Source organism: Barbatula barbatula (assembly GCF_947034865.1).
Source record: "Barbatula barbatula genome assembly, chromosome: 23".
NCBI lineage: Eukaryota > Metazoa > Chordata > Actinopteri > Cypriniformes > Nemacheilidae > Barbatula > Barbatula barbatula.
The window spans coordinates 13239155-13254486 of record NC_136786.1 but is presented as its reverse complement, the minus strand read 5'-3'; the positions used below and the strand labels follow the sequence as shown (position 1 = coordinate 13254486).

The following is a 15332-nucleotide window of genomic DNA, read 5'->3' as shown; positions in this document are numbered from 1 at the left end:
CTTTACCTTTTACTTGAAGCATCTTTAATAGCACAAAAAGAAAAAGCTTCACTCTTGAAAAATTTTAAATGCAGTCAAAATAACAGTCTGACTTGCCGAGGTCGTCTTGCTTTGGAAGGCACTTAGAAAAACAAAACATGCTTTTCTGTCCGTTCTCCCACTTGTCCAGACTAGATTTATAGTATTCTCAAAGTCATGTATTCCTATTTTGTGTTAATACTGCTTCTTCATAGTCTATTCTCCTGCGAATAAATGACGGACTTAAGTTATTGATTGCCTGATGACATCAGCAGGGCATTAACAAGACACTGTAAAGAAAAAAATCTGACTCCTTTCAAAAGATAATGGTACAAGGTTCACATCTGTCTCTCTAATGATCCAGATAAGATGTACTTACGAAAACACAACTAAAGCGCAAAATAAAATCTGCTCTTCCGTTCTGATATAACGCATCGTGATGGTGCATCCACGCCAGTTATTCATTAGTTTCCAGACGACTAAATTGGTCTGACAAAACCCATCATCGTTTGTACGCAGTGCCATTATCTTGGTGTTTTTAATGCGGTCTTGGGAGTTGAATCAAAAGATTTCTCGTGAAGATCCTATCAAAGTAAACAGCGTGTAACATCTCTAACTGGAGAACAGGGTGTGATTCGGTATACCAGGGAACACTGGCTAGAAACAAGACTTCACAAGGTCTGAATGCAAATGAGTCATTATTTCACCAGGCAAATATATTAAGATGAAGACGTTTATAAAATGAAGACCTCACAGGCAGAAGAAAAAAGGCATTATATAGCATCTATGACTGTGGATCTTAAGGAAGATACCTTCATTTTTTTCAGTTCTAAATGACCTGTGAATGTCTAGCCTGAGCGTTCAATCACAGTTTGAGATTATGCATTTACTCATCATGAAAAACATTTGTTTGCCATTATAAACACTCAAAAGATATGTAATACATTTCACATGGAAAGGATGGATACTAAACCATGAGCCATACAACAAAGCCTTTTAAAATTAGCACTGTAGTGAAAAAGATAGTCCATAAAATTATTTTGAAATCAATACGAAGATTTTATTTGCAAAAACATAACTCTCAAAAAAATTCATGTTTTTATTTGTCTTAGTTATTATTACTTCATCAAAACAAGCCAACTGCAGTTTGATTGATGATAATTGTAGTATATAATGTTATATTAGAGTATAAATAATAATCATAATCTTTAAAAAAAAACAATACTACTAAATCCATGTTTGCTTTGGCCTACAAACTATGGTAAGCCAATAATAGTATTTGATATAATTCAAAATAGTTTATAATGTATTATAATATATTTTACAGAAATATTTTTTGGTAGCTGATAGCTTGGATTTTCTGAATGACATTCGCTGTAACTTTAGGCATGGTTACATTGGTACATCCGATTTCTCTGTGAGGAAGAGTCACTTACACGATTTAAGGTTAAGAAACAAAACAGAATCAATCTTTTCCCATTCAAGTAAATTCCACTTGGTTTGAGATGACTTAAATACTGTACATGTATGAACGCAATGAAGCCCTTATGCAAAATATTTAATTTAACAGTGATGTGACTATTTTTCAGTCACTTGGATCTATAAATTAGTGTGAATTCTGTCATCTGTTTGTTAAATCAATAAATGTGTGTTTCATTTAATGCTTTCCACCTAATTTAGATGTTTTAAATGGATACTTCACCCAAAATTTTGTCATGATTTACTCACCCATAAATTGTTCCAGACCTGTAGAAATGTCTTTGTTCTGTTGAACACAAAGAAAGATGAAATAAAAATGTCTTTTCTGGGACATCATAGACTACTATAGTAGGAAAGATTAAAATGGTGGTAATAGGTGCCCTAGAAATGTTTGCTTTCCTAAATTCTTCATAATATCTCAAAAAGAGAAGAAACAATCAGTTTTTCTATTATGGGAGTCAATGATGTCCCAGAAATGTCAGTTGCTAACATTTTTCCTGACATAATTTAAATTTTTGGGTGAAGAATCCCTCAAAGCAAAACAAATTTCAGATGCTATAATCTAAAAGTCATCCAAAATAGAAAAAATCTATTTAAATAGCTTTACTTAAACGTAAGTAAACTGTAACTTGAGTGTATTTGAACTACAAGGAACTTTGACAAGCTAAGCAACTTATAATTTAAAGCAGCTATACTCGACACTGGCGGCGAGGCCTGCAACATTAAACAAGACACTTTGAGTTTTCGTTGAGACTGCATTATGCCACTGAGAGGTGCTGGAGAAGGTAAATCATTCATGAATGCTCTTTAACTGAAGCCCTAGTGCAGGACAGATAACCTTGTAAATAAACACTTCAAAATCCACGAGCAGTGCTTCCTCTTTCTGTCATGAACTTTTGCTACTCGGCTGGTGTTTTATGGGGGACAAATATTGATGAGGCCGAGTTTGCTGTCCCTGATTTAATGTCTTTTGGCAGTGGAGGTAAAGTGAAACTTGTGGCCTTTGTAAATCAAAGAGGGCCGAGTGGTCAGGGACCAAAATGGAAGGTTAATTTGCCTTTCAATTTGGTTTCTTTATTCTCAGTTGAGAGGGCGGGATGAGTGCAGAATTTCTAACCTGTGTCTACAGTTTAACAGAATGAATAACCATCTCACCATAGCTTAACGTCTTTATCACATAGGACAAAGGCTGTGCCGGAGAGACAAATGTAAGCAACGCTAACCCACAATCCGATCAGTGACCAAAACTTCAACAAAGCTTCGGTTTGAAAAAAAGGTTTCAAAAGACTGTAGTTTAAAAGAGGCGCTTTCAGAACAGACAACTTTCACAAGAAATCAAAGGAAAATGATTTCACGTACCACAATAAAGGTTTCTGGACAGGAGAGAAAAACGGTGTACTAGACTATATCCGCTTTCTGTGGCACTATAAATTTTTCAACAAGAGAAGCTTTTTTGAAGTTTAAAGCACTCTTTAAAAAAACAGAACAAGATGAGGATTGAGTGAAAAATCATACCGGTGACTATTAGAGATGGCTTAATCGGATCCCTTTAACAGAATCATTATTTACATGCGGTTTTTAAATTCAATTCTGTGGCTGTACATTGAAACAGAATAGTCCTTCAATTGTCATTTTCAAAAACAAGATTGGGAAATCGGTGATGTAATGCGTATTATGCATAGTAGTGGTGGTATCCTGGTGGTGGCTTCACTTCTGAGGCTCACTGGAGGAGGGGTGGAGCGTCCTGACTCGGTCCCTCAAGGTATACCATCTGGAATTGTTTGCTCAGCTCCCAGCAAAATATTCTGGTCCCACCTGCTTTGACTCCAAAGCTGAGCCTCATGAAAAATGCACAGCATCTCTGATGCAACACTAAAGGAATAACATGGCGAAATCTTTGAGATAAACTCAACGCTTCAGAGCACTGATATAAACTCTTGCCGATAAATCGGAACTGTGTTTATAGGAGCAAGTAAACAAGTTAAAAACAAAGTAAAAGTAAATTCATGACATGCTACATCAAACGGCAAAGAAAAAAGCTTGTTTGAAAGAACAAATTATACAAGCACTTATTTTGCAGTGGTGAAAAACCTTTGATACCCCTAAAAATATCTGACGTGAAAAACATTACAGAAGTAAAAGAATACGTCTGTGTGATCGGTCCTGTTGTGAACCACAGTTCAGACTGCAACAGGAATGTAATGTTGATTAAGATCAACAATGAAAGGCATAGCTGAAAATCTAAGTAAATAATAAAAAATGATAGAAAACGTGAGTTATGCAATCATGACTTATCCAATGATGGACCAAAAACATGACTAATGCTTTTTGGGGCTTTATAGCTTATGGTGCACCTATTTTATAATGCGTGGCTGACCTTTTCCAGAGAACTGTACATGGCAAGTCGTGTCACGGTTCTGTACTGCACAAGCATCAAATCAATGGACAATTTTCATTAGAAAATCAATACCTTTACTCCACAGCACATGGAAGTACTGCTCATCCAACGGCTGATTTAGGATAATCAAGCATATCTTTTGTTTTCCTGGGGAAAGAAAGGAGGAAAAACACACAGTGAATCCTTTGGTTACGGTGAGGTCTCAGATGAAAGTCCTTCCAAGTGCAAGAGAGAAAAACATTTTAATAATTTCATCTGGTGAGATAATGGTCTAAACAGAAGCAGCTAATAAAAACAGCAAGAGTAATAACCACGATAATCGAGGGTAATGCGTTCTGTAATTGCCTGAGTACGGATTCTGTTATTTTTTGCAACTGCTAGATATTTTTTATCAGTGCTGTAATAAAAAGCAAACCAAAACAATGCTTTTGAGCAATATAAAAAAACAACTTTGGATCTGATATCATTTTACAATTTAAATGTAGGAGAACTTTTGTGCATGTTGGGGCCACTCCAAAAAGAAAATATATGCAGTATAGTGGTCCTCATATTCTTTGAGCAAATTAGAAAACAAGCCTTGTGACATTTACACAGTAATATTATTACATTTTATTATTTTAAATCATTTATTTTCAAGTAGAGATGATGGGAAGCTACGATGTAAAACATTCGTAGTAAACACAGTAATCTTACCGTTCCAACATAGGGCAAAGCAATGAGAGTCACTGAACTAATGATGTTAGAAAACCAAACAGAATTTTGTTGCTCCATGCGTGTTTATAGTCTTCAACACTTTCCACAGTCCCAGATTTAGTCTCTTTGGTTTGGAGCAGAGTTACTCATGCATTTTTAAGTCATTCTAACATGATGCAAATCAACCGCTTTCTCGATTCAATGTGTTGTTTCATCAAAAAACATCCCCTAAATCTCTTAATGGCATTAATGCTCCAAGCAAAGGCCTTTAGTGCACTTATATTTCTGTATATTTGAAATTCATCATAAATCACAAAATGGGTATCCAAATGTGAATACATCGTGTATTTGTCAAAACTGCCTTCAAATAAATCACGATGCAGCGCCTCGATGCAGGCGAGAACAGAATACATCTTGTGGAACAGACTGGGAAAGTATTGAGGTCCCGGGGTGCAAACACAGAGTGTAAATGAATCAGAGCTATAACAACACCCTGCACTGTGAAGAAAAGGTAGGTGCCTCTGGCCAAATAACATCATGTATTTGCAACAATTGTGTAACATCTGTTTGTAAATTCAATCACAGATCTGTTGAATTCCTGTAAATTAAATTTATGACGGCCCACATGTTGAAGCTATTATTGCGCTCTTATTTTCTGGCTGCTTCCACTCTGTTAATAGAGCAGCAAGGACTTCCCCATTTGAATATTTGTCTCTGACAGAACTTGTAAATCATCAGTTGAAATGCTCGGAAATTATCATACACCAAATTAGTTCAGGGCTTGCCGTTCATTAGGATACACCAAATTTGCAATTCAACACAAACAAGCTCGGTTTAATTAGTTCACAAATGGAAATGAAAAGGACATGAAATACAGTTTCTTAAATATCAATTTATTGAATATGCATGAATCAAAGGATAACCCAAATATATTAACTAATGCCATATATAAGTGGTCTAAGGGTGTCTGTCTAAATAACTGTATTTTGGTTGACCACGGTCTTTTCCTTTAAAACCTCTTGTGTATTTAACAGCATGGAAATAAAGCACAGCCAGAAACTAAAATCAACATTTTTATGGCAACCTCAATGCAAGTGTTGGGAGATCTCTCTTCTATCGATGCATCAAAAGAAACAAAACCCTTTAGTTTTATTTCATCCATACTAGAATTTTTTTTTAAATTGGAAGAATAGAACAATAATATAAATTACTCAATTGTTTAGACATCTAATAGATTTAACATATGAGAAAATGACCACCCTATACTAAGAAATAAAATGGCTGCTTTTGAAAAATATGGAGCTCTCTTCTATTGTTTTTGGACAGTTGAACTTAAAACATAAATCAATGCATATAAAGAAGCCGGGATGTATTGAATCTTTAGTGACTTTATTCTCCATAAATAGCTCTTGAGTGTATTTGTATGCGTGTCTTATATTTTTGTGCCACTTATGTATTGTCATGTTACTGAGGCTTATGTTTTCAGTTGTTCTTTATACGAGCGCATTTGTCTTCACCTCATGCATTGTATGAGCTCAGTTGTCTTAACTTCATGCCTTAAAAAATGCATATTGCAGCCACACTTAATTATTGTCTGGCCTTATGCATTGAAATATTCAATTGCAATATAAATCAACATAAATAACTAAAATAGTAGATACATCAGAATGCATTCATTACTGAAATGACCACATGGAGCCTGAGAAACATTAAAACCGTGAATACAGTTCTTGGTACCTAGTCAGACAGAAATATAATTTGAAAAAAAAAAAATATTATTTGGCTTCGGGTTGCTTTCGAATTTCTCAAAACAGGGATGCTCTATCCACTTATATTGTCAGAGGCTGTTAAGCATTTCTGCAGTAAGGAAACTTGACCGGGCTCATTAGATCATTGTCAAACTGCTACTACCATCCTGTTAAAAAACAAAACATCTCCAGTCAGCCTTGGTTGACCTTTGAAGTAAAGGACCCAATGAAGCAGTGTTAATTTGACTTTTTTTAATAGTTCTCTTCTGGCTTGAGTGAATCTCCCGAAGCAAAGCTGTCATCAGACTAACCGGGTTGTGACTTTTGTATTGAACTAGTCTTTAAAAGTTTCTAATATTTTCAGCTAAATAGAATAACAATAGCTTCTTCACAAGGTCAGGTGTAATCTCAGCTGATGATTGAAGTGAAAAATTACACCGGAATCAACACTCAGCCTGTCCTTACTTCCATGAAAATGTCTTATACTGTAAAAACGTACAGTATTTGTTGTAGAAATAAAAATGGTAATGCTTTACAATAGGTTGTATTTGTTAACATTAGTAAATGCAATAACTAACATCAAATATGAGCAATATAGTTTTTCAGCATGTTAGTTATTCATGTTAGTGCTGGGCGGTTTGACAAAAAAATCATGTTATCATGGTTATTTTATGAATTCTGATGGTTTCACGGTTTAGCTAAAAACAAATCAAATATCCAAATAATTGATAAAACAAGTATTGAGTTGTACTTAAGCTATTATAAGGGATGTGCTGTGAGGAAATTTCCCCACCAATTCTTTGCAGTGCATATGGGTTGGGAGGATTGGAGTTCCGTATCCCAGCGGACGGAATGGAAGGTAGAGAACACGATATCAAACGGATGGAGGAAGATAGTTACAACATTTGATTTAAATAATGTGTTAGTAAAAGTTCAAATTGACATGAACTAAGATTAATAAATGATGTAGAAGCATTGTTCAGTGTTAGTTCATGTTGGCTAATGCATTAACTAATGTTATCAAATAAAACCTTATTGTAACGTGTTACCGCAAAATTATTATAAGAAAATAGAAACAAGAGTCTCAGACGAAGTGCTGTGTAACTGTACATGCATGCAAAAACCCTCTTTAAGTAACACATTAACTGGACAAAGTAAAAAATAAATAAACATTAACTGTGTGTAGTTTCTTTTGAAAAGGGTGTAAACGCAGGCATGCATAGACAGGAAACGCTGCGCTAAATACATTCAGACTTTTAAATTGAATAAATACCTGAAGGGAGAAGGCAATCTAATGGAGTAAATTCTTCATCCATGGCTTCGGTTATAATCAGCTGAATTCATCAACTGAAGAAAAACACAAATACAAGACAAAAAACATAAAACATGTTCTACAACAAACAAACTTATTTTCTCAGCAGAGAGGATCTGGTTACAGTACACAGCATTCTAATAAAACAGCATGTATACATTGAATTCATGGACAGGTAGAAGTGATCCCTCACCTTTGTTCATTCACTCTTCAGTCTATACTTCCCTCTACTCTGTGTCTACTAACCTCTATGTACGTACCTTTGCCTGCTTCTGTTATATGTTACTAGTATACATAAGGGTTGTAGTCTTCCCGCCTACCTCACTAGAAGGGTATCTAACTTATAGCATGCATGTGTATAGTAAACCCATTTCGAACTGATGTGGGATCAGTTTGTAGAAGTTAAATTGATGTAAACATTTAAAATTAGACAAACATCATAAAAACATATAATTCGTCCATCAACTTTTGCAGTGAAATGTTGAGCAAAGACAATGAGAAGAGTAACCTTTTTGTCAGGGTTTAGGGCTGTTACACCATTGTAAATACAATGTACAAGACTGAACACAAATAATCACTTTCATTCTGTCACTATCTGAATTCAGACAAGCTATGGTTTGTAAACCCCAAACCTATCCTACCTACTATTATCATTTTCTTTTTTAAAAAAGACATTTAAATGACAAAATGCTAAAGCTGAAGCTTGTTCTGACATGACAGGGACTATCATTGATTGTCACATCTCACCCTGAAACAGATATCGCACCCCTGCCTACTCCTGACAAAGCTGTTTAAAATGTCATTTACATGGATCAATCCAGCGGAGAGAAACAAATCAATGCAGGTACAGAGGTATCCCTAACTCTCTGCCAAAATGGATCAACATAGCAACTAAAAGGGGCTAATCCAGCCTGCCACCGGCAATACTACTGACGCAAGTGAAGTGCTGTCAGAAAGAAATTGCACCAGCACTGAAGGAGGGAACACTTTTCTCTAGCACTGGAGACTTGAAGAAACTGTTAACCCTCATGTCATTCCAAACTAGTTTTTTTACGGTGGACATAAAAACACTAAAAAAGCTCCATATGAGTCTACATGGTCCTATATTGCAAGTCCTCTGCAGCCGAACAATACAGGAACAGACTGACATCTAACTCATTATTTACTAATAACGTTTCCGTTTTACTAAAATCACATCGGCACAATTTGAATGACTATTTATATGAACTTCTTTTATTTCTTTTGGAGAAGAATCAAAGACACTAGGGCACTATGAATTGTACAAAGAAGGTGAATAAATAATGACATTTCTCAATTCCTTCCCTCATGAAAATGAACCATGCTTTTACTACAGCAACAAACCCAGTTTTATGTCGTAAAACCATGGTAAACACACACTCCCACAGCCCAAAGGCGAGCAGGTCAGATTGTTTGAGAATTCCAAATTGGCCCCCCAACTTGTGCATGATTAAACAGATTTATAGCCTTAGAGGCTGGAATGGTGTTAAATAAATATATGAATACAGGAACCATAGAAATACAATTAAACTTGTGTGTCATCATTATTGTCAATATGTAATTCTGAACGGAATGCCCAGTTCTTTACTTTATTTGTATAAAAATGTAAGTAAAATAACCTTGTACATTATCTTGTACAGAAACAAGACTAAATGCAAATAATAAAATGCAACCGTATATCTGAGCATTATATAGTTGGTATATAAAAGCATGAGGAAATTTGTCACAAATCCACTTAAGTTGGAACAAGTTAGCCAGGGTAGCCTAAGCTAGACAACCATGGGTGAATTTATGCAAGCAGAAAATGCAACCCAGACTACAATGAATACAGGTTTACTCAAAGCAAGAACAAATGGTTTATGCCGACCACAGTGTGCGGTGAATTATTGTCTGACATGAAGCCATAATTATTCAATTGACATTTAGAAACAAAACATCACTATGAAGACTGTAAATCACACGTTGGCTGTTATTTGTGCATTTACAATGAACTATACTACTCAGCATATGCTGTATTTGTCAAATTTATGCTTTCAAGTTAATATTAGTCTAAAACGTTTTTGAGACGTTATGTTAGAGATATTTTCTTAATTTGGAATGATAACCAACTGTTGGATTTCTACATTACAACACTTGAAATCAACCAGGTGAGAACTATTGTACAACTTTTTCTAGACTTGAAAAAACAATAACCAAGTAAAACTAAGTTAACCTTATTGTGTGTGTAATTCCTTTGGCCCCTGTTGTTGTAGTTTTTTGTCTCTGTGTGGTTTTGTAATTACTCATATAGACTTAAATTTCAAGGCTCTCTGACTTTGTCATGGAAAATTCTCAGCTTGACATCAGTTTTCTTTAAAGAAACCTGATCATTCTCAGGTTGCACGAATTACAACTATAAACTTCACTTACACATCCCTGATTCCTTCAATTTAAATCACAAAGCAAGTGCACCTTTACACAAACTAGAGAATGCATTCTTCTTAACTCGATTTGCATTTCCTAGGAAACACCTGTAATCCACGGAAGCATAGGAAATTTGTTTTGCTTGTATGTTTAAGGCTGTTTTGGAGCTCTACGTAAATAAAATAAAGTGAATCATGGCCGCTTTTTGTGACATTGAGCAGCACGCGATGTTCACAAGATTCAGTAAGCGAAACATCAAATAAGCAATCGAAATATATCGTTAAAATCGCACTGACATACATATTCCTAATAATCTAAACTGAACAGATAACAAACACAAGATGACAAGAATCATTTTCATACTGTACGTTTACCCAGTGAGTCTGCCGGTGTCGTAAATCCTACAGAGCCTCCTAGATAGACAGCATTTCTGGTCATTATATCGGCCGGTGTTCAGTAATCGATCAGTATTTTGGCGCCTATAATGCCCCAAAATGCAGTCTAGGTAGTCAGCTCACTAGGTTTCGAGTTACATTCTCTGCGTACTCACTTCTCTGAATGTCCGTCGAGGCAGCGTGTGTGTTCGGCAAGATTTCTTTACAGTCGACGACAACGAGTCCCGGCAAGACAAGCCCTTCAGCTCCTGAACGAACTAAGTTTATCACAGTGACATCTACAGGTGGACTGTACAACTTCACCATTTACGGTCACGTAAAAACAGGAAATGACACCTCGAGAGTGCACGTCATTTAATTGAAAAATGTAGCCGTGTTTTTTTGGTCATGTCACTACACTCAGCTTTGGAATGATATTGATGCATTTGTTAAGTGTAAGATTTGGCCAGGCTTCTCAATACATATGAGAAACATTATATTTGGGTACTTTGACTCAGACCCCACAAACGAGAATATCTGTTTTGTTATTAATTTGATTATTTTCCTAAGCAAATTCTACATTCACAAATGCAAATGTTCAAACCTGTCTTCTCAGCCTTGTTAAAAGAATTAGAAAATTATCTAAATATGATCTCAGTATCTACTAATAAAAAAGCTATAAGAACTGTAAGAATTTGTACTGCTTTTGTTCTCTTCATGTGAATATCTTTGTATTGTAATCTGGCCTTACTTCTTTTCTTTTTTTATTTATTTATTTTTTAATGTATTTTACATAAGTATATATTTGTCCTATTTGTTGTTTATCATTGTTTTGGTTGATATTATGTGTGATGTGTACTTTCTCCTTTGTTATGTTCCTGTTTTAAGCATCAATAAAAAAAATAAAAACGTTAAAAATAATTTAGCCGTGTAAAGAAAACTATTAGGCTTTGTTAACTCCTTTTCAAGAATGTGTGTTGGATCTAAACGATGCTAGTTTTGCTTTATTTAGAGCGTATAGCTGCAGTCCACACATAGATATCTTAAAATTACAAATAACAACAACAATAACAATATTAATAATGATAATAATAATAGTATCAGTTCTATTATTATTATTAATAAATACATGAATAAATCTGATATAAAGTTTATTTGACTATGGATTTGAACAGACTTCCTGTGGTACCTCCTGTACAATATACATGGTTAATCCTGCGATTTGTTTTCTATTACGAACTGTACTGTAATTAGCAGAGCATCCTGTAGTTACATATTTACAAAATAACCTAAATATGAGGTCAGGCCGTTCTCATTTGGACCAGAGAGTTCAGCATGCCATACACATTTACCATAAGTTAATAACATGTCAATAAATGGGACACAAAGTTTAAGATCATTAGAACATCAAGAAACAGCGCAGGAAATCAACTTGGATGTTCTGATTCTTTTGAAAGCATCAAAATCACTGTCACATCAGAAAACAGAAAACAAGATTGTTCTTCAACTCCAATAATCTGGTTATGTTGATCTATTTCTTGCCAGACAGGATATATCGATGTGTACAAAGTGGCAGGCAACTCAGTGAATAGATGCTTGTGATGTTCTAACCAGCTTGTCTCATGAAATCGGCCTTATCAGTTTTACCCAAGCTTTCATACAGCAGATTCATTTTTCAGCTTGCTGGAAAAGCTTCGGTGACCCCGGATTGTGTGCTGTGTGGGAAAGTTTAACCTTGGTGCCCCTTGTCAAATTAGAATTCCCTTTTGTTTACCACCGGCTCACAGAACGCTGTACTTCTGATGGGCCTTTTTTCTGCAGGTCAGCAGAATCGGTGATGGAAAATTTATGATGTATGTATATGTGGCCAAATGTACAGCTATTTGTACAACCTTGACATAACACCATTCTTGGAGACTATGATAATTTCTATCAGAAATAGAGTATGTTATATTAAAGGTATGAATACTACTTTATGCGATGGCCGTGTCAATAACTATACAACGAAAATGCTGGTAAAACGTTCTAATTATTTCATAATTGTAAAAATCATAAGCAGCCTTTATTAATAAGAGCAATTATAAAAACGGGTTGGGTTCCGCCCAAAATTTTAATTATTCACTCTTGTCTTTCAAAACCCATACATTAAATGACACTTTTTTTATGAACACAAATAATATGCTTCAAGAGAAATGTGCTTTTGTGTCCATTCAATGTAAGTCAATCGGGTCCTGTGTTGTTCGTTTACCAACATTGTTCAAAACATCTTTTGTGTTCTGCAGATGAGAAATGATGTGAAGGTAAGTAAACAATAAAAACTTGATCTTTAGTGTTTTAGTAAGTTAAATCTGTACTATTTTGACCATTGGGAAAATGTGCCTATTTTTAAGCTAGTCATACCGTGTTGCATGTACCTCATGTTTAAATTGTGTTTTGATAGCATCAAATCCTTTATCTGCAACAACTGGCCTCAATTTGCTATTTGTTCCTCTGGGTAATGCTCTCCAGATAAAGCTAATTAAACTAAAGATGAAATCAAGACACTTTGTGCCATACAAGAGTTTTTTACATCAGATAACAGACTAATATTAGTGCTTAAAGCAGCCTTTGACATGAGATTTCTTGCAGCCCTCAGAATCTGTGCAGGTTCATTCAATGAATAAAACAAACCTAGGCTATTTAATTAATTTAAAGCTATTTTTACATACGACAGGAAGTACAGAAATACATTATAGTTACAGGTGAGCAGACCTATGTTGCTGTGCGCATTGAAATTAAGTTGTGACAAAATGTTTATGCATTGTGTTGCATTAGCTCAGCTAAATTGAACAAGCAGCACAAATCAGTTTTTTCTGAGTGTTGCAATGCTCAGCAGTTGGTTTATTTCTCCATACTCCTTTTCTTGTTGATTTGTAGGTTTGTATCTGAAATGTAAAACTGAAAATGTACTGCTGACAAATGAAAGCAATCCAAAACATTGCAAAGTTTGCATTTGGTTTGGGAATTAGTTATGATCGATCATAACTATTTGAAATGTGTGATGAACTTGATGTTAAAATGACCTTAAGAAAAAGAATGTGAACACAGTGCACACATCATGAAAGAGGCCAATGATCACACCTCACAGAGAGTTATGTAAAAGCTTCAGTCACACAGTCATGCACTGTACGGTTTAATAAAAGGTAGATTGTGCTTGGAATTGCAAAGAAATTAAAATAATTAACTCTCCTTAGCATTTACCTTTGAATCGTTTAAAAAAAGCTATACATTTGATTCATTTGAAATCTATTTGAGATTTTTCTGAGTATTTAGCCCAAAGTCAGTAAATATATGTTTTTTTCTTTCTCTCAAATGTACTGCACTTTCAAGGTTTGTCCGAAGTGATTGCAAGTTCTGTGAAAGTGAATTATTGATAAAACTGGATTCAAGTGGATTAAATTAGATTTTTCTGTTTTATTATAATAATATATATTGCATATATATATATATGCATACCGTATAAGAAGATACATATTCATGTAAGTGTTTTATTTATACATTTATAGTAGCGGTTGAGACTTTATTAGCCCACGCAAACAATTAATGTAGAATGAGAGAGAATATTCTTACTAAATCTGATATTTTCAAGAAAAATTGCTGTTAAACTGAAGAAACATTTTAAATTGTAAAGTGAAAGTGCAGAGATACATGTGGCTGTCATACTTTTACTAGTTGTGAATAGAAATTAGAAACAATATTTTTCTTAAAGGGCAATTTGTTTCTTTCTTTGGAGACAAGAAAACCAAAGCTACATCAATTGTGTACCAAATCTACATAAAATCATGCAGATGTCTTTTATGTTTCCTTTTTACAGATACAATACTACTGGGAAATGCTTTTAAACAAATATGGAAAATGTTAAAGGCTAAAACATCGCAATAACTTTATTTTAGTCTGAATTTTAAGTTATTTCAGCATCCTGACTTATTAAGTGACTCGTGCAGTCAAAACATGATCCCCAAAAAATAAAGCTGATTTGCAAAATGAAGGCTTGCGAGTTCAAAGCTGTGTGATATTTTTCATACTCAGAAAATATTTTACCAACATTAAAATACCCAAAACCTTTTAGAAAGTTGAAGCACTGCACACAGTAACTTTCACAGGCGAAGGCTTTGGGGCAGGTCTATTAAGATTATTGGTGTGTCTTCAGCTGCCAAAGTGATTCTGCATCAGACCCCTTTTAACGGATTCCGCCTGCCAGAAACAGATATTACTGAATCAGAACACACACAGATTGAAGTATCTGACGAGATTGAACGCATATGGAGATGGAAAGTCTCAAATCGTTGCTGCAATAAGCATAGCTGAAAATTGTTTTGAAATTGTATTTTTATGGTAAATTTGTGATAATCTTCGCAGTAATTTAAATTCTTTCCATTTTTGTAGCAAAGGCTATTCAATATTACTGTAATAGCAATGCTTTGAATAGATTATCTGAAGATTGTGAGTGCCTTCTTCAGGCGCTGTACATTCTGCTGCTAGATTCTGTCGACCAAACAGGAACCATAAAAAATTATTTAATTATTATCAGCAAAAAAGCACAATGTTTGCCCTTTCTAAAGTAGAGCATGGCCTTTGTTAAGTTATATTTTTAGGGCTTTTATGCCTTTAATGACAGTACAGTGGAGAGAAGACAGGAGGTCATTTGGAGAAAAGACAGGGGAGAGGAAAAGGACCACTGAGAATGGAAATCAAACCCGGGTCGCCACTGGCGCTATGTGTCAGCACACTAACCACATCTGGCTATATCTAACTTAGAGTATAGCCTTTAAAACACATATTTGCAACACAGATAATGTCGTTTTAATAAAGCAAAATACTCAGCAGGTAAAACTGTAGGATGTTTACAT

General features: G+C 34.8%; 1 protein-coding gene across 3 annotated transcripts in view; it reads right to left on the bottom strand.

Moving 5' to 3' along the window:
• Positions 1 to 10744, bottom strand: part of tpk1 (thiamin pyrophosphokinase 1) — a 43716-nt gene extending 32972 nt beyond the window's left edge. The window contains exons 1-3 of one of the 3 annotated variants that reach the window (XM_079447565.1): positions 10620 to 10744; positions 7610 to 7683; positions 3968 to 4042 (exon numbers count right to left, since the gene is read on the bottom strand). In XM_079447565.1, the coding sequence (XP_079303691.1) occupies positions 3968 to 4042; positions 7610 to 7652 (118 nt within the window). In that variant the 5' untranslated portion in view covers positions 7653 to 7683; positions 10620 to 10744. Of the gene's footprint in view, positions 1 to 3967; positions 4043 to 7609; positions 7684 to 7841; positions 7888 to 10443 lie in introns of those variants that run through there. The other 2 variants (XM_079447564.1, XM_079447566.1) reach the window with 2 other exon arrangements.
• Between the last annotated feature and the right edge of the window lie 4588 nt (positions 10745 to 15332).